The following is a 17,900-nucleotide window of genomic DNA, read 5'->3' as shown; positions in this document are numbered from 1 at the left end:
GTGAAAACAGAGACAAGGTATCACCAATACGGTGGCAAGGAATTTGGTAAGTATAACATGCTGGAATGACACTCAGAAGTAGGTCACAACCCTTGTTACAGAGGAAGACAACCTTTGCCCCCTGACAGTAGCCAATCCAAACACAGGAACATTTCTTCCTGCCCCCAAAACTGGAGATCAATTTAACCCTAAGCACATGAGCAGGACCCACCACCACCACCCACTGAGAGGTTCTTTGTAATAACTCCTAATTAACCATGTAGCAGGCAATAACAATGAATGCATGCACCTGCATCTCTCATTAAATTCATCCTTGTCAAAAGATCTGCCCAAATAGTCAAACAAAAAAGTAACTATGCTTACAAATTAGGACATGCAAAATTCCTCCCTATGTTGAAGTGTGGTAATAAAAGCTTAAATTCAAATCAACAAAATGATGAAAATAGGGAATTTAGCTTAGTATCATAAAACATACACTTACCGTGTCTCTGTTCCACATTTTTATGATGCGTGAATCCGCAGATATAATTAAATCTAAGTGATCCTGAAACTGGATTGATTTAACAGGCAGGCCATACTGGTGATCTTTGACTATTAATGGGTTACTGGATCGGAGATCGTACAGCAAAACCTGGAAGAGTAAGGACAATTACACGTATGCTATACTATGAGGTTTCAGCTGAGGCCTGGACCTATACTTCAAGGTTGCTTGGATTTAAACTGGTGCACATTATATCTTGGGCTAAACCAAGAAAACGTTTGCATTTAAAATGCCAAAGGAAAAGAGAGAAACATTAAACATAAAACAAAGAAAGCATTTTCTGTTCCGAAGTTATTAAACAAGCCAGATTCGCTCTGAATTAATTTTTTTACCCCCAATTCCAAAGAGATGCTGCAGCCATATGAAAAATATAAATACACTTAAGCATTTATCATCTTTCCCACCAAATAATGAAAAAATAACTGCATGCAGATGCTTTCCAAGATTTCTTAAAAGTATTTTGTTAGTACTCCCTCTTGTATGTTCTGGAGCTACCCTTCCTTTTAGGCATCAACTGCAAGGGCATAATATGTAAGCTTGGGTTCAAAGAAGTCTTGGAAATTGGCCATAATTAGCATTGGAGGACGCCACTGTCACTGAAAGTGTATTTTTGGAAGCAAAAAGATGAGACAAATTCATGGAGAACCAGTCTACTGAAAGCTATTAAACAGAAGACTAAGTTCTCATGTTCAATACATTCTAATAGAGAGGGCACTGGGCTGAGATTGAGGAGACCTTGATTCTAGTCCTGTGGACTTTTGACATCCCAAGACAACATCTGAGTTTCCTGTATGTGAACTTTCCTTCAAAACTTTAGCATCTACTGTTAAGAACCAAACTGTACAGAGAAACAAAGCTATGCTGCTACTTAGCATTATTCTCCTCTTTCAATGCCATAACACATTGTACCTTATTTCATTCAGGTGAAGAGCTCTCTCTCTCAAAGAGCAAGGATGTTCAGAAAGAACATAACAAGAAGAATGGCAAGAGAGCAATGTGACTACACAAGAAATTTTTAGGATGCATCAGGATGAAAAAGCAAAAGCACACAGGCAATGGAAAAATGTAATGGTAACTAAGGAACACATAGGGACAAAAATCAGGAAGGAAAAGATAAAGTATGTGCTGCACCTCATAAGGGAGGTTAAAGACAACAAGAAGAGGTTCTATAAGTATGATGGTTACAAAAGAAAGACCCAGGAAGCAGTGGGTTCACTGTTAACTAGCCAGGGGGAACTCTTAATAGAAGATGCAAAGAAAGCAGAGCTGCTTAACAACTATTTTGCCTCAAGTCTTCATGAAAAGATTAAAACTGCAGCTAAACTCCTATAAGAATTATTTGCATAAGGAAGGGGACAATCTGAACGATGAAATAATGAAGGAGACAGAGATTTTAATGGATCTGAATGAATTCAGGTCAGCAGGGCCTAATGAACTTCATTCTCGTGTTCTGAAGGAACTGGCAGAGGCAATCTCACAACCCTTTGCCATAATCTTCCATAGAATCATAGAAAATTAAGTTTGGAAGGAACCTCAGGAGGCCATCTAGTTCAACCCCCTGCTCAAAGCAGGACCATCCTCAACTAGGGCACTCCAGCCACAGTTCTGTTGAGCCAGGCCTTAGAAACCTCCATCACCTCTCTAGGTAACCTGTTCCAGTGCTGCACTGCCCTCCTTGTGAGAAAGTTTTTCCTAATATCCAACCTAAACCTCCCTTGTTGCAACCTGAAGTCATGGGAGACAGACCAAGTACCAGAGGACTGGAAAAGGGAAAGAAGCAAAAAACCAGGGGGACAAAGGAAAAGGGATGGGAGACTTCTTCTACGGTGAGGCCCGGGGCAGAAACAGCCCACCCACATAGAAAAGAGAAAAGCCCCGAAGACGAGGCAAACTTACCCACTGCAGAAATAGATGGGCTGGATGAGCCGTGCCAAGACAGAACACCCGTGAGGTTTGTCAGCCACTTTTATCTGTGGCTGGATGACGTCACAGAATAATGCCGCCCAGTGGAGATAAAAACCGGCAGCAGGGAAACAGTTGTGGGGAGGCTGCAGGGAACAGGCTGCAGAGTCATCCCCCAAGCCAGGCAGGCACTGCACAGGCAGTGGAGAGAAAAGCTGAGGAGGGACACATAGGAAGGGTCCAATGGCGATTAAGGGATCGCAATCCCGGAGAGCAGTGAAGCTGGACCAGGGAGGGTGGTGTCGAGGGACAGTGGGACTGCAGATGCCAGAGTCGTGAGTAGGGGTGGGCTGAGCCCCCCCATTTTGTTTCAGTTAATCATTTATTTTCCTTAATTTTCCCTAAGCCCTAGGGCAGGAAAGGGCCAAGGCGACACTCAAAGGACAGAGTGAGCCGGGGCAACATCAGGGACAGCAGTGCAGCGAAGAGAGCCCAGCATATCACCAGGGACGGTCCTACATCCTGAAGGTACCTCGGCAGGGTGAGAACACCACGAGCCGAGTATGTGGGGAGGACCCAGAAGGCAACACCAGAGGGTGAACCAACCGACCACTGATTGGCCGTCCTAGGAGGCTGGTGCATGGCTGGGGTGTACGGGAGGTGGAGCCCCAAGAATACCTGCTAGGAGTGATGCCCAGCCTGCGAGGAGCAACAGGAGGGAGCCCCACCACCAAATGGAAGACTCAAGTTGTGGCAGGCGAGTGTCAGGGTTTGCCTTGGGGAGAACGCGACCCGACTACAGGAGCAGCCTCTGCAGTTGACCCCAGGAAAGAAAGGCTGATCACAAGCAGCCAGCATGGACTTACTGAGAACAAAACATGTCAAACAAAATTGATCTCCTTTGACAAAGTAACAACTTGGGTGGATGAAGGGAATGGTGCGAATACAGTGTATCTGGACTTCAGCAAGGCTGTTGACAAGGACCCACATGACCTTCTCTCATAGTGAAGAACTGTGGGCTGGACAAAACGACTATAAAATGCATAGACAACTGGCTCAGTAGCCAGAAGCAAAAGGTAATTATAACTGGATCCATGTCAGAATGGCAAGAGATTACAAGTGGAGACCCACAGGGGTCTCTCCTAGGCCCAGTGCCGTTCAATGTGCTTATTAATTATTTGGATGCTGGCACAGAAAGCTTCTGGATCAAGTCTGCAGGGTTATGAACGCAGAGGATGGAACAGCAATTCAGAAGGATCTAAAAAGCTTGCAAAGCTGGGCTGAGGCTAACAGGATGAAGTTCAATGCTGACAAAAATAAGGTACTATATGCTGTGGGAAGAAGTCCTAACATGAAGACTTCTTTTCTCTTCAGGAAAGGCAGGACAGTAATACTGAATAAATGAACTGGTGTTGGAGAGACCCTGTCTGTATCTTGAAGCAAAATGAAGATAGTTGAGAAACAACCCCGTCCTATTTCATTAGTCACAAGCAAGGTAGAAAGAGAATGTTAGAGGTGTTCAGTTGAGTAGAAAAAATATCGATATCTATACAAAATAAAATGGATAACCAGTAACTTTCTCATGCTACTAGGTCAAAATCAAGTTCACGTGTCTATAACTGACTCCTCCCTTAGTGTACATGCGCTTCACAGAGAATCTACTCAAAGTATTCAGAGACCTGGGTCTGTGATAAAAGAACAGTTTCTCCTAAAATCTCCAAATTCAAATTGGTTGCCAACAGCATATGTACCTGCCCAGTGGATGTTCCAACAGCCATATTCAAAGCTCCATTAAACTTCAATGCTGAAATGGATGGTAAATCATTTATCCTGCAAGAAAATATTCATAATTATACAATTATTCCAAAAACTTTCAGAAATATCAATGCTCACCCTTTATCCCTCTGTTTGTACATTTTTAAGAATTAGTCATTGCTTGTCAGACCAAATAAATAGGTGACAAAAATTCCAAATCCAAAATGAATCCCATACCTTTACAACTTCTGTGGACTGGTCTACTGATAAGTAGTAGAACCACAGACAAGAATCGAGCCTTTAAAGACACAATTTTTCAGAAGAACAAGCATACACTAAAAAGCAAGCCTCTACTTACTCTGTATCTGCTGTCACACTGCTTAATGCACAATCCAGCACCCCAACTCGATGTCTTGTTCTAGGGTCCCAGCATTCTACTTTCCCCTGAACAGCATAAAGTGATTAATAAACATTAATTCAAGCTGTAAATAATGAAGTTTAGCAACTCAGAATGCCAGTAAACAAAAGACTACAGAGCACCTGATATACTTATCTCTAATTTCCAAAATTAGACCTAAGCTTCATGAACAGTTCAAATGATAGCACAGCATACATTCTTTTTTATTTTAAAATGCACACTATTTTATTTTAAACTTAAAAAATATAAATCCTAAAATAGCAGTAGAAAATAGCAGGCCAATTAATTTACGCAGTTCTTAATATATTAAAGTGAGACAATATTTTTTTTCTGTCACCCATAAAAGTCTAGGTCATCTCTACACCCAACATAATCCAACAAATTGTTTGCACTGTGCTCTGAAACCTGCCATCTGCCCTAGACCTCAGTAAACTTACTTTTACTAAGCAAGAATTAATACTTAGGCTCTATCATATTTTAGTTCTGTGACCTGTATTTGAACAAGCAACCGTACCATAGTTCTTAGAAGAATTACACCTCATTTACCTCAGCTGCCCCAGTTGCAAACAAACAGTGTACAGGATTTATGTCACAGACATTATTCTCTCTAAAACAGAAAGAAGTGTAAGTTTAATGGCTCGCAATTACTTGACACATGAATAATTAGCAATAACTTCCATTGCCACATGCTCCCCCCCTTTACCATCTTGACAGTTAAGGCTGGCCTTACTATTTGTCTACCCTTTCCATATTGTCCCTTTTGCTTGATGCTCAAGTTTATCATCAGTTCCTTTAAAACCTCTTCAAGATCCACTTATGACATTGAATCAATCAGTATAGGAGAGTCTGACTGGGGAATACTGAGGATACATCTACCGCAATCATAGGAATCAGGAGATAACCTGTTCTAAAACCTGTTCTAAAGAAATAAAAGCAGTTTGAAAAATATCCGCAGAAATAAACTCAAAGGCATTTTAAATCAGAAAGATTTTTTTAAAGAAATATATGAAGTCAGATAAAAAAACTTACATTACATTAACCTGGTTTTGGATTCTGTCTACATGACTAATTAATTGATAGTGAACATACTAGTCATTTGGCTCCACCTGCTGGCATAAATCTAAACATGATGAATTGTACTTACGAAGCATCTGTTTGAAGTGAATTTAAAAATCTTCCTTGTTCCAGATTTAACCTGTATACTTCAGAACTGCAAAGTAAAATCTAAAGTTACTATTTCACCTTCATTATTGAAAAATAAAATTTAAGCTAGAGAAGGCTGCAAAACATTTTTTAAATAAGACCTCAAATTTAAAGAAAGTACAATTTTGATCTGCTGAGTTGGAAAACTCCTTCCCCTCCAGCTGTAAGGGCATCTTTACACATGCTTTGGGGTGGTGGTGGTGGAGGGAGGGGTGCTTTAATCAAAGCTGCTCTCAGGAGCCACTCTAAACTAGAGCACCTGCAGTGTCTTGTGTATTCAGCATTGCATACTTCAAAATAGCGTCAGGGGTGCTTTAACTAAAGCCCATTCGACAAGCTTCAGTTAAAGTGTCCCTGTCACCATTTTGAAGCACAGGGATGCCAAATACACATGAACTGAGGCTGCTGAAGCGTTCAAATTAGCACAAATCAGACATGTATATAGATGCCCCATTGTCCTCCCTTAGTCTAAACTGCTCACTGAAAATTATTAGAAACACTAATGATACTATAACAATTCCACCTGTCCAGGCAAAGAAACACATTTTTTCTTAACTACTGTTTTCTATGATTTTGCATAGAAATTATTTCTGTATTAAATTTAAGTTTCTATTAAAATTGTCTTTATTAATTCTTTATCTTTACTTCTTCATTAAAAAATAAAACGCAAATTTAACTGGTTGAAATATGAAGCCTGCATTTGGCTTCCATTTCCCAAAATGTACATGGCCCAAGAAAATGCATATTTTTACTACGCTGAATTATTTTCAAATGTAATGAAATATTAAATGTGTGCCTTCTGGAATTTACTATTTAAGATACTATTTTTTCATTCAAAATGGCAATACATCAAGTCTGATAACTATTAAAAAACATAATGGACTGGGTAAAGAAGCATCCAATGGTAGAGACTCAGAAATCCAGGGCTTAAGTATCAGTTTACTTATTTAATTTCCTTGGAGTTTCTATCAACACTCTCTATTTTTCACCAAAGAGCAAGAACTGAAAAAATTTCCAATAAAGCACACACTTTCTCCTCATCCTATATTTTTAGCCTCATCTTACACTTGGAAAACACAGACCTAAGCAAAGTGAAAAATGACAACTCCTTCTTAACCATACCTTGCTCCAACAAAATACAGGTCACAGGATGGGTAGTGATAAGAGAAATCTCTACCAAACTTTGGTATTCTTGTCCTGTAATAATGGCCATGCTGAGAATGAAACTCCACATATCTGTCACACTGCAAGAACACAATCTGAAAGCAAACCAGAGAGGATTAAACATCAAGGTCCTCTCTACAATCACAATTTTCATTAAAAAAAAAAATCCAGTGACATTGCCAACTTGTAGCTTTCTCTTAAAATCAACTGAAATTAGTTTTTTAAATTAACACTATATTAAATTAAAAATAACGATTTACTTAGCCCACGACTCCTGCTACGTTACCTCTACAGAGCAGTTTTGCAGAGTTTAACAGAGATAAAAGGGATCTTTCCAAATGACTTCAACCTCCACAAAATGTATGGATAATAAAAAGATATATAATTTGTGTTTTATATAATAAAGCATACATAAATATTAAAATTCTAAATATTTTTCTTATCCATATAAACTGTCAATCCCTTTCTAACTGGTCATATTCTTAGCCTCAACTGTCACCTGTGACAGCATGTTGCACAGTCCAATTAGGCACTGTACAAAAAAGTTACTCTTATTGGCTTTGAATTTGCCATATTTAATTTAATAGTTAATTGTTCCAGTGTTATGAAAAAGGAAGAACAGAAGCTCCAAATCTATATTTCTAAAACAATATTTTATCATGTTTACTTTAGAAGTGAAATGCATAAAGGAGAACAACCCCCAACTTTTCAAAGTCTCTTTACAGTAAAGATTTCCCATCATTCTGCAAATCCCTTGTTGCAGTGGAATTAATACTGCACACCATATTGCAGCTGCATAACTGATTATATAACAGCATTATATAATACTCCACCCAATTCTTCAAGCATCCTAATACTTTGCTTGGTTTTTAACTCCAGACTTACACTGCAGAAACCTCCTTGCCTACTTTCAATGATACTAAGAATTTCTAGAGAGATAGATTGCACGTTTGAAAGAGCCACCCGGATACCACGTGAAGAACTGCTGCAGTACAGAAAAAACCTGCCCACAAATCGCACACCGCTGGTTATGACATATCACCCCTCCCTTGAATCTGTACAAAAAATCCTCAGACAGCTGCAACCCATACTAGAAAGAGACCCTATTCTTAAAAAGATCTTCCCAGAGCCACCCATCCTAGCCTTCAAACAAGCACCGAACCCCACTAACCTCATCACCAGAAGCAAACTCCCTCAAGCCCAGAACACGCCAAAAGGATCCAGACTGTGCCATGACAAGAGATGCAAAACCTGCCTACACATCTCCACCACCCCCACTATTACTACACCCCACAACAGAGCCATCAGCATCCCAGGATCTTACAGCTGCACCTCCAGAAACGTAATATACCTCATCCAATGCACCAAATGCCCTGATGGAAAATACATAGGAGACCAAACAACAACTGTGCACCAGAATGAACGCACACCAGAAATCCATCGAAGACAGAAATACCCAATTACCAGTGGGGGCACATTTCTCACAGGAGGACCACTCTCTCTCCAATCTCTCAGCCCTCAAGGGAAACTTACACAACACTTCCCAGAGACGAGCCTATGAGCTCCATTTCATCAACCTGCTGGATACTAGAGATCAGGGACTAAACATAGACATTGGATTTTTGACACATTATAATCTGCCTGGCAACTGACTCCCCAGCCCAGGCCAGCCCCTGGCTTCTTTACTTTTCATCCCATCCAGGAAGAGCACACACCAACTGCTGAAACTTTCTTAGCCTGACGAAGGGTTTTTGAACCCGAAAGCTTGCTTAATAAATATTCTCCAACTATTTGGGTTGGTCTAATAAAAGATATCAAATTCACCCAAGGAACCTTGTCTGCCTAAGAATTTCTAAGCACTTAAAACTAAAAAAAAAAAACATCTGTTGAATGGAATAGTGCAAACCAGTAGTACAGCTAATGTGATTGGTTAAGTATCAAAAGGACATTTGTTATCGAGCACATATAGTTATTGTTGGAAAGCTAGCAAGTGACAAAACTGAAAACATCTATCATCTAGAAAAGCTACTGAATTATGCACCCCATGAGCAGATTTCTGTCCTAGGAAGTTAGTCTAGAAATTACATGACAAGATCCCAGGTCAGCACGATACATATACACAGTGCCTATCTTTAAACACAAGGGTATAACCAATTAATTCAGTAAGTCACTCACGTGCTTTAAGTTTATATCTTTAATTAATCAGGATTTTAAATTCAGATTTGAAAGACGAGCCAATTCGCAAAATCATTTGTAGTTAAGTAACTGTAATTAAATTATTGTAAATATTAAAAAAGGAAAAAAAGAAAGGGCATTATTTCTGCTTTTTTCCTGCTACGATTTAACTTTATGCCTGTGACTGACCTTTATGACTTGCTTTCACTGTTTTTTTAAGTCAACTGACTGTACAGGAAAAACATTTAAATGACAGGCAGTGGTAAAAACAAACAAACAACAAAGCACATTTTAAAGAACAATCATAAATGAGTTTTTAAAAAAATCCTGATTTGTAGAAAAACAAGATGTCTCTCAAAAAAAAGAGTGTGGACAGGTGTTCCTTTAACATACAGGCATTTAAAATAATTTCCTGTTCTTTAATTAGATATTGAAATAAAAAAAAAAATATATATATTAAACATACCTTTGAGTAATCCTCTGATAAAATATCAAATGTAACCACTAGGGGGAAAGAGACAAAAGTTTAAGAATCACCTACATGAACATATTTTTTTTTTTTTTAAACAAACATTGCCACAGAGCCTGAACACACTTGCATATGCGATTATTCCCTCGCAACTTGAGTTAAATATGAATTCAGCAATTTACATGTTTGTAAGTGCATAACCTCTCTGAAACACGATTACATACTTTCTTAAAATCTTAGAAACAAGCAGCATTTTCTAGCTTTTAATGATCCTCATACACTATGCTTTCCTAACCACAATGCTCTAGCATATCTACATTGATATTTTAACATGTCTGCAGATGGCAAACGATCAGAGTCAACTTGAAACTATCTAGGTCAGGTACCAGAATCATTGTAGTCTAGCATGGGTAGACAAATTATATCTCTATATAGATAAAATCTGCATAAGGCAGTAGCTCATAACTTTTTTAGATTCATAGCTTTCCTGTGTAACTTCTTTGAATATGGTGTCACCCCAGTTGAGAACCACTAGTGTACTGCCTCAGTTTATTTAACTGGTTCTCAACCAGAGAGTTGCTACCACTATCGCAACCAGGTGGAACTGCCCTTTGTGCCTCATGGGGAGCCAAACTAGGAAGAGCTGTGGCAGAAGCACGTATTGTGGCTGGCATTAGGGTTCTCTGATAAACCTGAAGTAGGCAGAAGCCTCTGTTTTTGATGCAATATTTCCCAGTCCATTCCCACAAACTCCTCCCAGAAAGAGGTATGCAGGACAGTGGTTGAGAACCACTGATCTAAGGTTCCACGCCAACAGGAAACTAGTCTGTAATTACCAATTACCATGAATAAACAAAAATACTTCTTAAGGTTTCACATACAACTTTACTTTTGCTATATCTTGAGCCCTTAACTATGTGAAGTTAATATTCTAAATTAGTATCCTAACTTTTAATTAAATGATTTAATTTCAAATTCTCCTAAGGTTGATGATACAGTATAACCTCATACATCCGGATATCAAAAATCTGGCACCGTCCCCCCTGCCCTCTCGGACGCAGAGGAGGAAGCGTGCACACAGAGGCTGCTGGTGCCATTCACCACCCCAGGTCGTTGCTCCGTGTGCAGCCACTGCTCCTCCCCCTGCCCCACCCCGTTCTGCAACTGGCTGCCGCGCCAGTTTAAAAAAAAAAAAAAAAAAATCTCATTCTCAAATTTCCAGCAGGTGCTCAGTCCCGATCACACCAGATTTATGAGGTTATACTGTATTAGATAAACTGTATACAAAACCTTGCTACTTTAGTGATTTTTACTTGATATCAAAAGTAAGGATCAGAAAAGTTTTATATAATTTTGAGGACACTAACTAGACTCGTCTAGTTCTTCTAGTGAACAAGAGGCAAACTGATGAGGCTGTACTATAATAGTACATGCTCCAAGAAGTCAGGAACATGCAAATCAATCATTTTTACTTCCTATGTAATGCTTTCCTTGACAGTTAATTAAATGTTTGATTTTGTTGTTATTGTAATTTTTAGTAACAAATCAGTAAGAAATCAACCAGCCACAAAGCATACTGTATTTACTTGAATAGAAAATAACCCTCCATTAATTAGAATCTACAGTAAATTTCTAAATTTTCCATGTATAGAATCTATACCTGGAGAACTAATTTTTAGAGGTTTTCCCTGAATTTGTTCTCCTCCCACTCCTACAGCAAGGAAAATAAATCTGGGGAATCAGATAGCCCCTTTGCCCTCCGCTTCCCCCCATTTTCTCCTGGCTACCCTTTCCCTCTCTTCCTACTGTAAGACCCTGCTCTCCCACCTATTTATATGTAGTACAAACCGTATGTGAGATTAGTCCAAAGCCAAAGGATCATGATTTACAATACAGTTCATTGGGCTCGGCCCACCAGAGTCTAAAGCATTTGAACTCAGGGTGACCCCACAGCACAGCGCTGCTCAGTACGTGTGTATACTCCAGATATGCCCCAGAAAGGATCCACGTACTAATTAATCCCCACTCATGAGTGGAACCCAGTGTTCTTGTCACAAGTCCTAGGATGCTCCAGAAATTTATATGCAGATGAGGAGCAGAGCAATCTGATTTGGCTTTAGCTTATGGAGGGCAAAGCCGCACAAATCATGTGCCAGGCTGAGAGAGGGGGTGACAGGGATTCTGGGTGAACCATTTGGGTCCTGTTTCATGGTGTTTGCCAAGCATTTAAGGCTGGTGAAGAAACAGGAATCAATGGAAAAGGGAAATAAAGGCACAACCCAGCAATGGGAATGAAGAGGAAGTCAAAGTGTATGCACTGTCGTCATTCACAATGGCATGAACAAGAGTTGGCAGTGAGGGGTACAGCACTTAACAGGCACAACCAGGTGTGTCATTCACATGGTTTATCTATACTAACCCATCTTTGCAGTAGGTGCCCATCAGCATCAACTTTTTTTTTGCTAAAATCAAATGTAGCATTTTTGGCACCAAGGGGTGGGTGTCAGGGCTGGCTCTGGCCCTCCCAGTGACAGCCTGGTACTACAGTATCTGTAGGCCTGGTGCCAGTTCCCTGTGGAGGGAACACCTGTCTGGTTTTTTTTGTTTTGTTTTGTTTAAGGGCCACACAAAAAAAGGGAAGTTCCAATTAGTATGTTTGACCAATAAGGGCCATGTGTTTTACAGTCAGCTCAGTGTTGACTGCATTTAATCAACTTTGCAGTTGGTTTCTATTGCTGAGAAGAACCTGCTTTTGGCAACAGTTTAACAATAAGCAATGTATTTAGTGAGATTTCCTTGTATGTGACTCAAAGACAAGGGGCTTTTTTGCCCGTGCCAATGGGTAGGCGGGGGGAATGGGACCACGTCTTGTATTCAAGTAAATATGGTATTTATCAGACTTATGACACACACTGGCATTCTTACTAGTTTATAGAAGCACCACTTTGGGTTTCAATGGGAACACTGAACATTTTATAGAAGCAGGACATTGGCTGCTGCAGTACCCTTGCTTTACGTGTGGCAGATTAGGGTGCTAGGTCTATGTTGTGCCAGGATTGATGGTAGTCATATGTTGAGTTTAGACTGTAGTTTGTATGTGATGGTTTGGACAAGGATGATGCTGCTCAGGCAGGGGGATGGACTAGATGACCTTCGGAGGTCTCTTCCAGTCCTGCTTCTCTATGACACCAAAGCACTGAACTGAATAATTACAAAGAAAACGTAATATAAAAGCACACAGTCTTCCCACCATATGTAAGTGGAATTATAGATGTGTTATTAAAAATTCCACAAGGTCCAACCTGTTTTACAAAGATCGGGCAAGTCAGTGGTTTTCAACCTTTTTGGGTCAGCGTACCCCTGGGCAGCCAGTCGAGAAGGCAGGAGTCCCCTAGTGGCCAGACAAAGGGGGGCTGGAGGGGACACCCCCACAGCCGATCAGTAACCATGCCAGCAGTATGGTGGTGGCAGAAGTGCCGGTGATGCCCACTGCCAGGAACCTCGTGAGGCCATCCCAAGCACCCCCAGGGTTGAAAACCCCATGGTTAAGTAACACTGTCCCTTTTACAAATTCAGAAGCACAAAGCAGTGACCTCTGTAGCCACAGGAGTCACTGACAGAGCACAGAACTGAACAGAGCGCAGTCTCTTCACCTCCTTCTTCTTCCCCCTTGGGCCCTAGACACCAAGTCACACACCTCTATTTCTGATATAGGAGTAACAATTTACTTACCTTCAGAATCTAAGCATCTTTCAAATTTCAGGGATAACTGATAGGTATCGTAACACCGGATTCTTGGCTTATATGTTCCTACAAAACAATTTTATCCTTAATGTAAGCATATCAGAGCATGTTTGCTTTTAAGACTCAAACAAACCTTAAACATGCACAATATTTACTTTATTTTAGGTGCAAGAATTTTAGTCTTAGAAATCAATGGCAGCTACTGAATGCTAAAGACTACTGAAAAAAAAAAAAAAAAGAGCAGTCAGCTTACAAGTCTAACAGCACCTCTCAAATGAGGTGTCATGGCAACCTGGGGTGCCAGAAGATCCTTTTAAGGGTGCTACACTGCTGCCACCAGGTGGAACCGCACTGCTGTATCTCTGTTTATGGAACATGCTGTGTGGGGCCAGACGGGGAAAATGGCTGCAGCAGGAGAGAGTGCCCTGTTGCAACATGGCTTCGTCTGAAGGCTGCCCTGAAGCTGTTGCTGGCCCACCTGAGAGAACAGACTGACAACACCACCACCAGAGAGGACACAGGCAGCAATTGAGTCACCCCACCCCTGCACTCTTTAATGGGTGTGATGGCAACCCCTGGGCTTTTAAATGCTGGGGGGGGAGAAAGGGTGTGTGGAAACACCGGGGGGGGGGGGGGGGGGGGGGGAGAGAAGAGGGCTCCCTCTACAGATGGTACTGCTAAATTCAAGAGTTAGAGAACCACTGATACGCAGTATTCAAGATGATCGTTCCTGCTAAAATCTGTACAGCTTATTCGTTACCTCTATAAAAAATTATTAGGAGTAGGCAGCCCATCCGTTTAAAGCAAACCCTTGATTTATGAAAATGTAGATAGTATTATTGTAACTAGAGACGCAACAGTATGGGCAACATTTCAGTCAAATGACTGAAGTACCCACAGATAGAGAAAGAAAGATTATTTTTCTTTAGTTATGAACAGGGATCCTGGTTTTCTGTTTAAAAATCGCAAATTCTCTGCTAAAAAAAAAATCTCAAATTCTTTGATTAAAATCCCAAAAATCACTATATATAGGTATCAGTTGAACATAGTGTTTTATTGCTTTAAAATTGTAAATATATTAACCTGGAAGTCTGCCGGTGCTTCAATCACTATAATAAAATAAATTCTAAACGCTTATAAATATTGGCATTTGATTTGGGAGGTTTTTAACATGCAAAATCAGAGCTCCACCTACCCTCTTCCCTGACCGGACACGGGTCCAGCTGCAGCTATCCCCCACCACTGTTTTGTGGGGCTGAGCAGCCCTGATATGCTGGTGCCCTGCCTATGCTATTGCCCCTCACTCTCCACCCACAGCCCTGCCAGTACCCCTCACACCCCACCCACAGCCTTGTGGCCCTGTTGGTGCCCGGGGCTGGGTTTGGGAGGCAGCTGAGGCCAGGGCCAGGGAAACAGCAGCTGTTTGCAGCTGGCCCAGGTTCTGGGTAGCTGCTGATAGCCACGGAGCTTGGGCTGGGGGGCAGGGCACAAGCAGGGCATCCTTCCATGTGCCACCTGCCCTTGTTTTGTTTTTCTGGCATGCCGGCACTCCAGCACCTTTCAAAGTAGGCACTGTGGGGTTTTTTTGGCACTCAGGCCAAAAAACATTGCCTACCCCTACTCTATGTCAAGGACATCTAGCATTTTTAGCTTCTGTTATAAGCAAACATTTAATTTACTTACCAGCTGCCATGATATACTGTCCATCCCTTGACACTTTAATTTTTGTGCTAACTGTAGGCATGTCAAAGTCCTGAATAAGTTCAATTCTTCTTCGAAGATCTTTAAAAAAATTAAGGAAAACATTTGCCTTTAAAAACGGGGCATTTATTTCTTATAGAAAGTTATTATACACCAAATATAAGAAAAGCCATCCCTCATTTTTATGTACAGTTAACATAAGGAAATTAATGAGTTCTGTTTAGCACTCAGAAGTGAACAGCATCAACGCAAAGCAATACATACTACATCAGCATATAAAATGAACATGCTGTATGACTCTTTATGATTACATAACTGAGAAATTGTATAGCTTATGCCATTATCTCTACTACACTCATGTAATACCTACCCCACACTTACCTCTCACAAGTTCCATATGCCACTTATCACAATTGCATCTAAATACTACACAAAGTTAAAAATAAATCCCAGACTAAAGAGGCACTCTGCTCTGGGCAAAAGGGAGAGTGGAAGGCTTTGTTTGCATTTTTTAAAGATCATGGCTTCTGAGGGAAAAAGAGGCAGCTAAATGAATGTGTGCCATTTTATATCTCCAGCTCAATACCAGACCCAGCAGCAGAATGTTCTGTTCCGGGTACTTTGCAGGGAGAATATGCAGTCGCCCTGCCTTGTACTTAAGAGTCTATCCGGTCACACTGCCCTGAGGATCACATCCATCACCTTCTCTAATGTGGACAGTCCTTAACATAATGTACATGTAGAAGTGGTAGACCAAATCTGCCATTAAACCTCCCAGACTAGAGCAACCAGCAACTAAAGCTTCACAGGAATTCAAGAAGAACATATAATTCACCCAGCACTGAAAAAAAGGAAACACTCTTTCTTGACCCCTTATCTAGATCAACTTGCACAGCCAGAAATAACTAGCAACGAACACACAAGAGCCAAAAAGCTATCAATTCTTAAATCAGCCTGTAAAGCTCTTTGGTCTCCATAAACACAACCCATTACTGCTGAACAGTATGTGCTGAAGGCAACTCACCGACATCTTTCTTTTGGAGCGCTCTCTTCTTCCTATCAGAAAGCCACTATAAAAGAAAAACTGTAGCTGTCAATATTTAAAAGGAAGGCAGAGGGAGAGTTAGTTAGGCTTATCAAATTTACCAATAAAACAAAGTGAGGAAGTGGCAGTCTTATTAATATTTCTGTATTCGTTGTCTCAAACAAACACATCAAACACGTGCATGAATACCTATTATTTAATTTAATAATTTGAGCAATGTTATGCTTCATAATCTTTAAAACATCACTGAAAACTTAAACACAGTGTACTTAAGAGTTTAAATGCATCTATTATTTTAATAATTCACATTTGGAATCCCCATGCACGTAAGGAGCCGAGCTCTACTTCTCCCCCACCCCCATCAAAACTAAAAGAGTTACAGTTCCCCAAAACAGCTTTCCACCCCTTCCCATCTCGGTGCTCAGAGCTCCGGCCTGCGAGGGGCCTCCAGGCCGCCCACCCTGGGAGGCTGGGGGCGGCAAGGAGGGAGGGAGAGACAGCACTAGTATTTACAGATGGGTCCTGGTATAGACAAGGTTGGGAGCCGCTGCCGTGGGGCACCACCCCGGGGTGCAGCAGCAGTGCCGGGCACAGGGGCGCTCACGCTCGGGCCCGCAGTGGCAATCCCCGCCCCGCGCGGCCGGAAACTGCCCCCGGGCTCTCCCGACTCCGAAGCGGCCCCGCGCCCCGCCGCGCTCACCTCGGGCAGGCTGCGGCCTGCGCTCAGGCTGTAGATCTTCACCTCGTTGAGGCTGGAGACCTGCATGGCGCCGGCGCCTGCGCGGACTTTACTGCCGGGTCAAAGGCCAAGCGGAAGTCAGCCGGGCCCCCTCCGCGCAGCGCAGCGCAGCGCAGCCCCGCCCCCCGCGCTTCCGGGGGCTCTTTGACCCGGGGGTGGTGGCCGGCGTTGGGGCCCGGCGTGCGGGGGAGCACGTGTGTGCGTGTCTGTATAGATATATCTCGACACACGCAGACATATGTACGTACATATATACACGTGTATACATACATGCCCGTGCGTACATGTACAAATGTACACGCATGTGTGTATATATCCACACGTACAGCTACATGTGTACGTACATGCACATACAGGTACAAATGTACACGTATGTTCATGCATGCACATGTAGACAGAGCTGTCCCTAGGCTTAGGCAAATCGGGGTGATGGCCCCAGGCCCCGCGCTTTGGGAGGGCCCCACGGAGCCTCCCCAGGCCGCAGCCCATCCCCCAGGGCCCGCCTGGAGCTGGCAGCTCTGCCCCACGCCATGGAAGAAGCACAGAGAAGGACAAAGACTGCCCCCAACTCTTTGCGGGGTTACCGTGACCTCACACAGTGTTAAAGGGGGCTCCCACACAGGAGGATTTGCCCCAAGCCCCACACCCCTCTAGGGTCGGCTCTGTGTACAGTATAGCTACACGGGTACATACGTACACATACTAGTGTACACATACACATATATGTACATGCATGAACATATGCATGTGCTCATACACATGTACATATCCACACGTATAGATACATGCATACGTACGTACACATATACACATATACATGCATGCACCTACATACACGTACAAATGTACACATGCATACGTGTGCATGCATGCACGTACACATGCAGACATGCAGGCACACATGCTTCTGCATGCACATACATAGATACACACATGCAGTGGTGATGAGTAGCAGGTGCACGGGGGTGCATGTGCACCCCCTGAGAGCACCGGTGCACACCGTGACTGGCCATGCTTGCCACGTAGGCGATGGGTAGGGGGGCA

The 17,900-nt window shown here is 42.0% G+C and overlaps 1 protein-coding gene across 1 annotated transcript in view; it reads right to left on the bottom strand.

Moving 5' to 3' along the window:
• Window positions 1-16,922, bottom strand: part of NOL10 (nucleolar protein 10) — a 71,638-nt gene extending 54,716 nt beyond the window's left edge. Inside the window, exons 1-11 of the mRNA XM_006257920.4 lie at window positions 16,818-16,922; window positions 16,097-16,142; window positions 15,055-15,153; window positions 13,360-13,437; window positions 9,625-9,662; window positions 6,942-7,078; window positions 5,761-5,826; window positions 5,163-5,223; window positions 4,557-4,642; window positions 4,195-4,273; window positions 482-631 (exon numbers count right to left, since the gene is read on the bottom strand). Coding sequence (XP_006257982.1) covers window positions 482-631; window positions 4,195-4,273; window positions 4,557-4,642; window positions 5,163-5,223; window positions 5,761-5,826; window positions 6,942-7,078; window positions 9,625-9,662; window positions 13,360-13,437; window positions 15,055-15,153; window positions 16,097-16,142; window positions 16,818-16,883 — 906 coding nt within the window. The 5' untranslated portion in view covers window positions 16,884-16,922. The remainder of the gene's footprint in view (window positions 1-481; window positions 632-4,194; window positions 4,274-4,556; window positions 4,643-5,162; window positions 5,224-5,760; window positions 5,827-6,941; window positions 7,079-9,624; window positions 9,663-13,359; window positions 13,438-15,054; window positions 15,154-16,096; window positions 16,143-16,817) is intronic.
• Window positions 16,923-17,900: the final 978 nt, after the last annotated feature.

Source organism: Alligator mississippiensis, chromosome 1 (assembly GCF_030867095.1).
Source record: "Alligator mississippiensis isolate rAllMis1 chromosome 1, rAllMis1, whole genome shotgun sequence".
NCBI lineage: Eukaryota > Metazoa > Chordata > Crocodylia > Alligatoridae > Alligator > Alligator mississippiensis.
The sequence above is the reverse complement of the archived record's forward strand: the minus strand, read 5'-3'. Positions and strand labels throughout refer to the sequence as shown.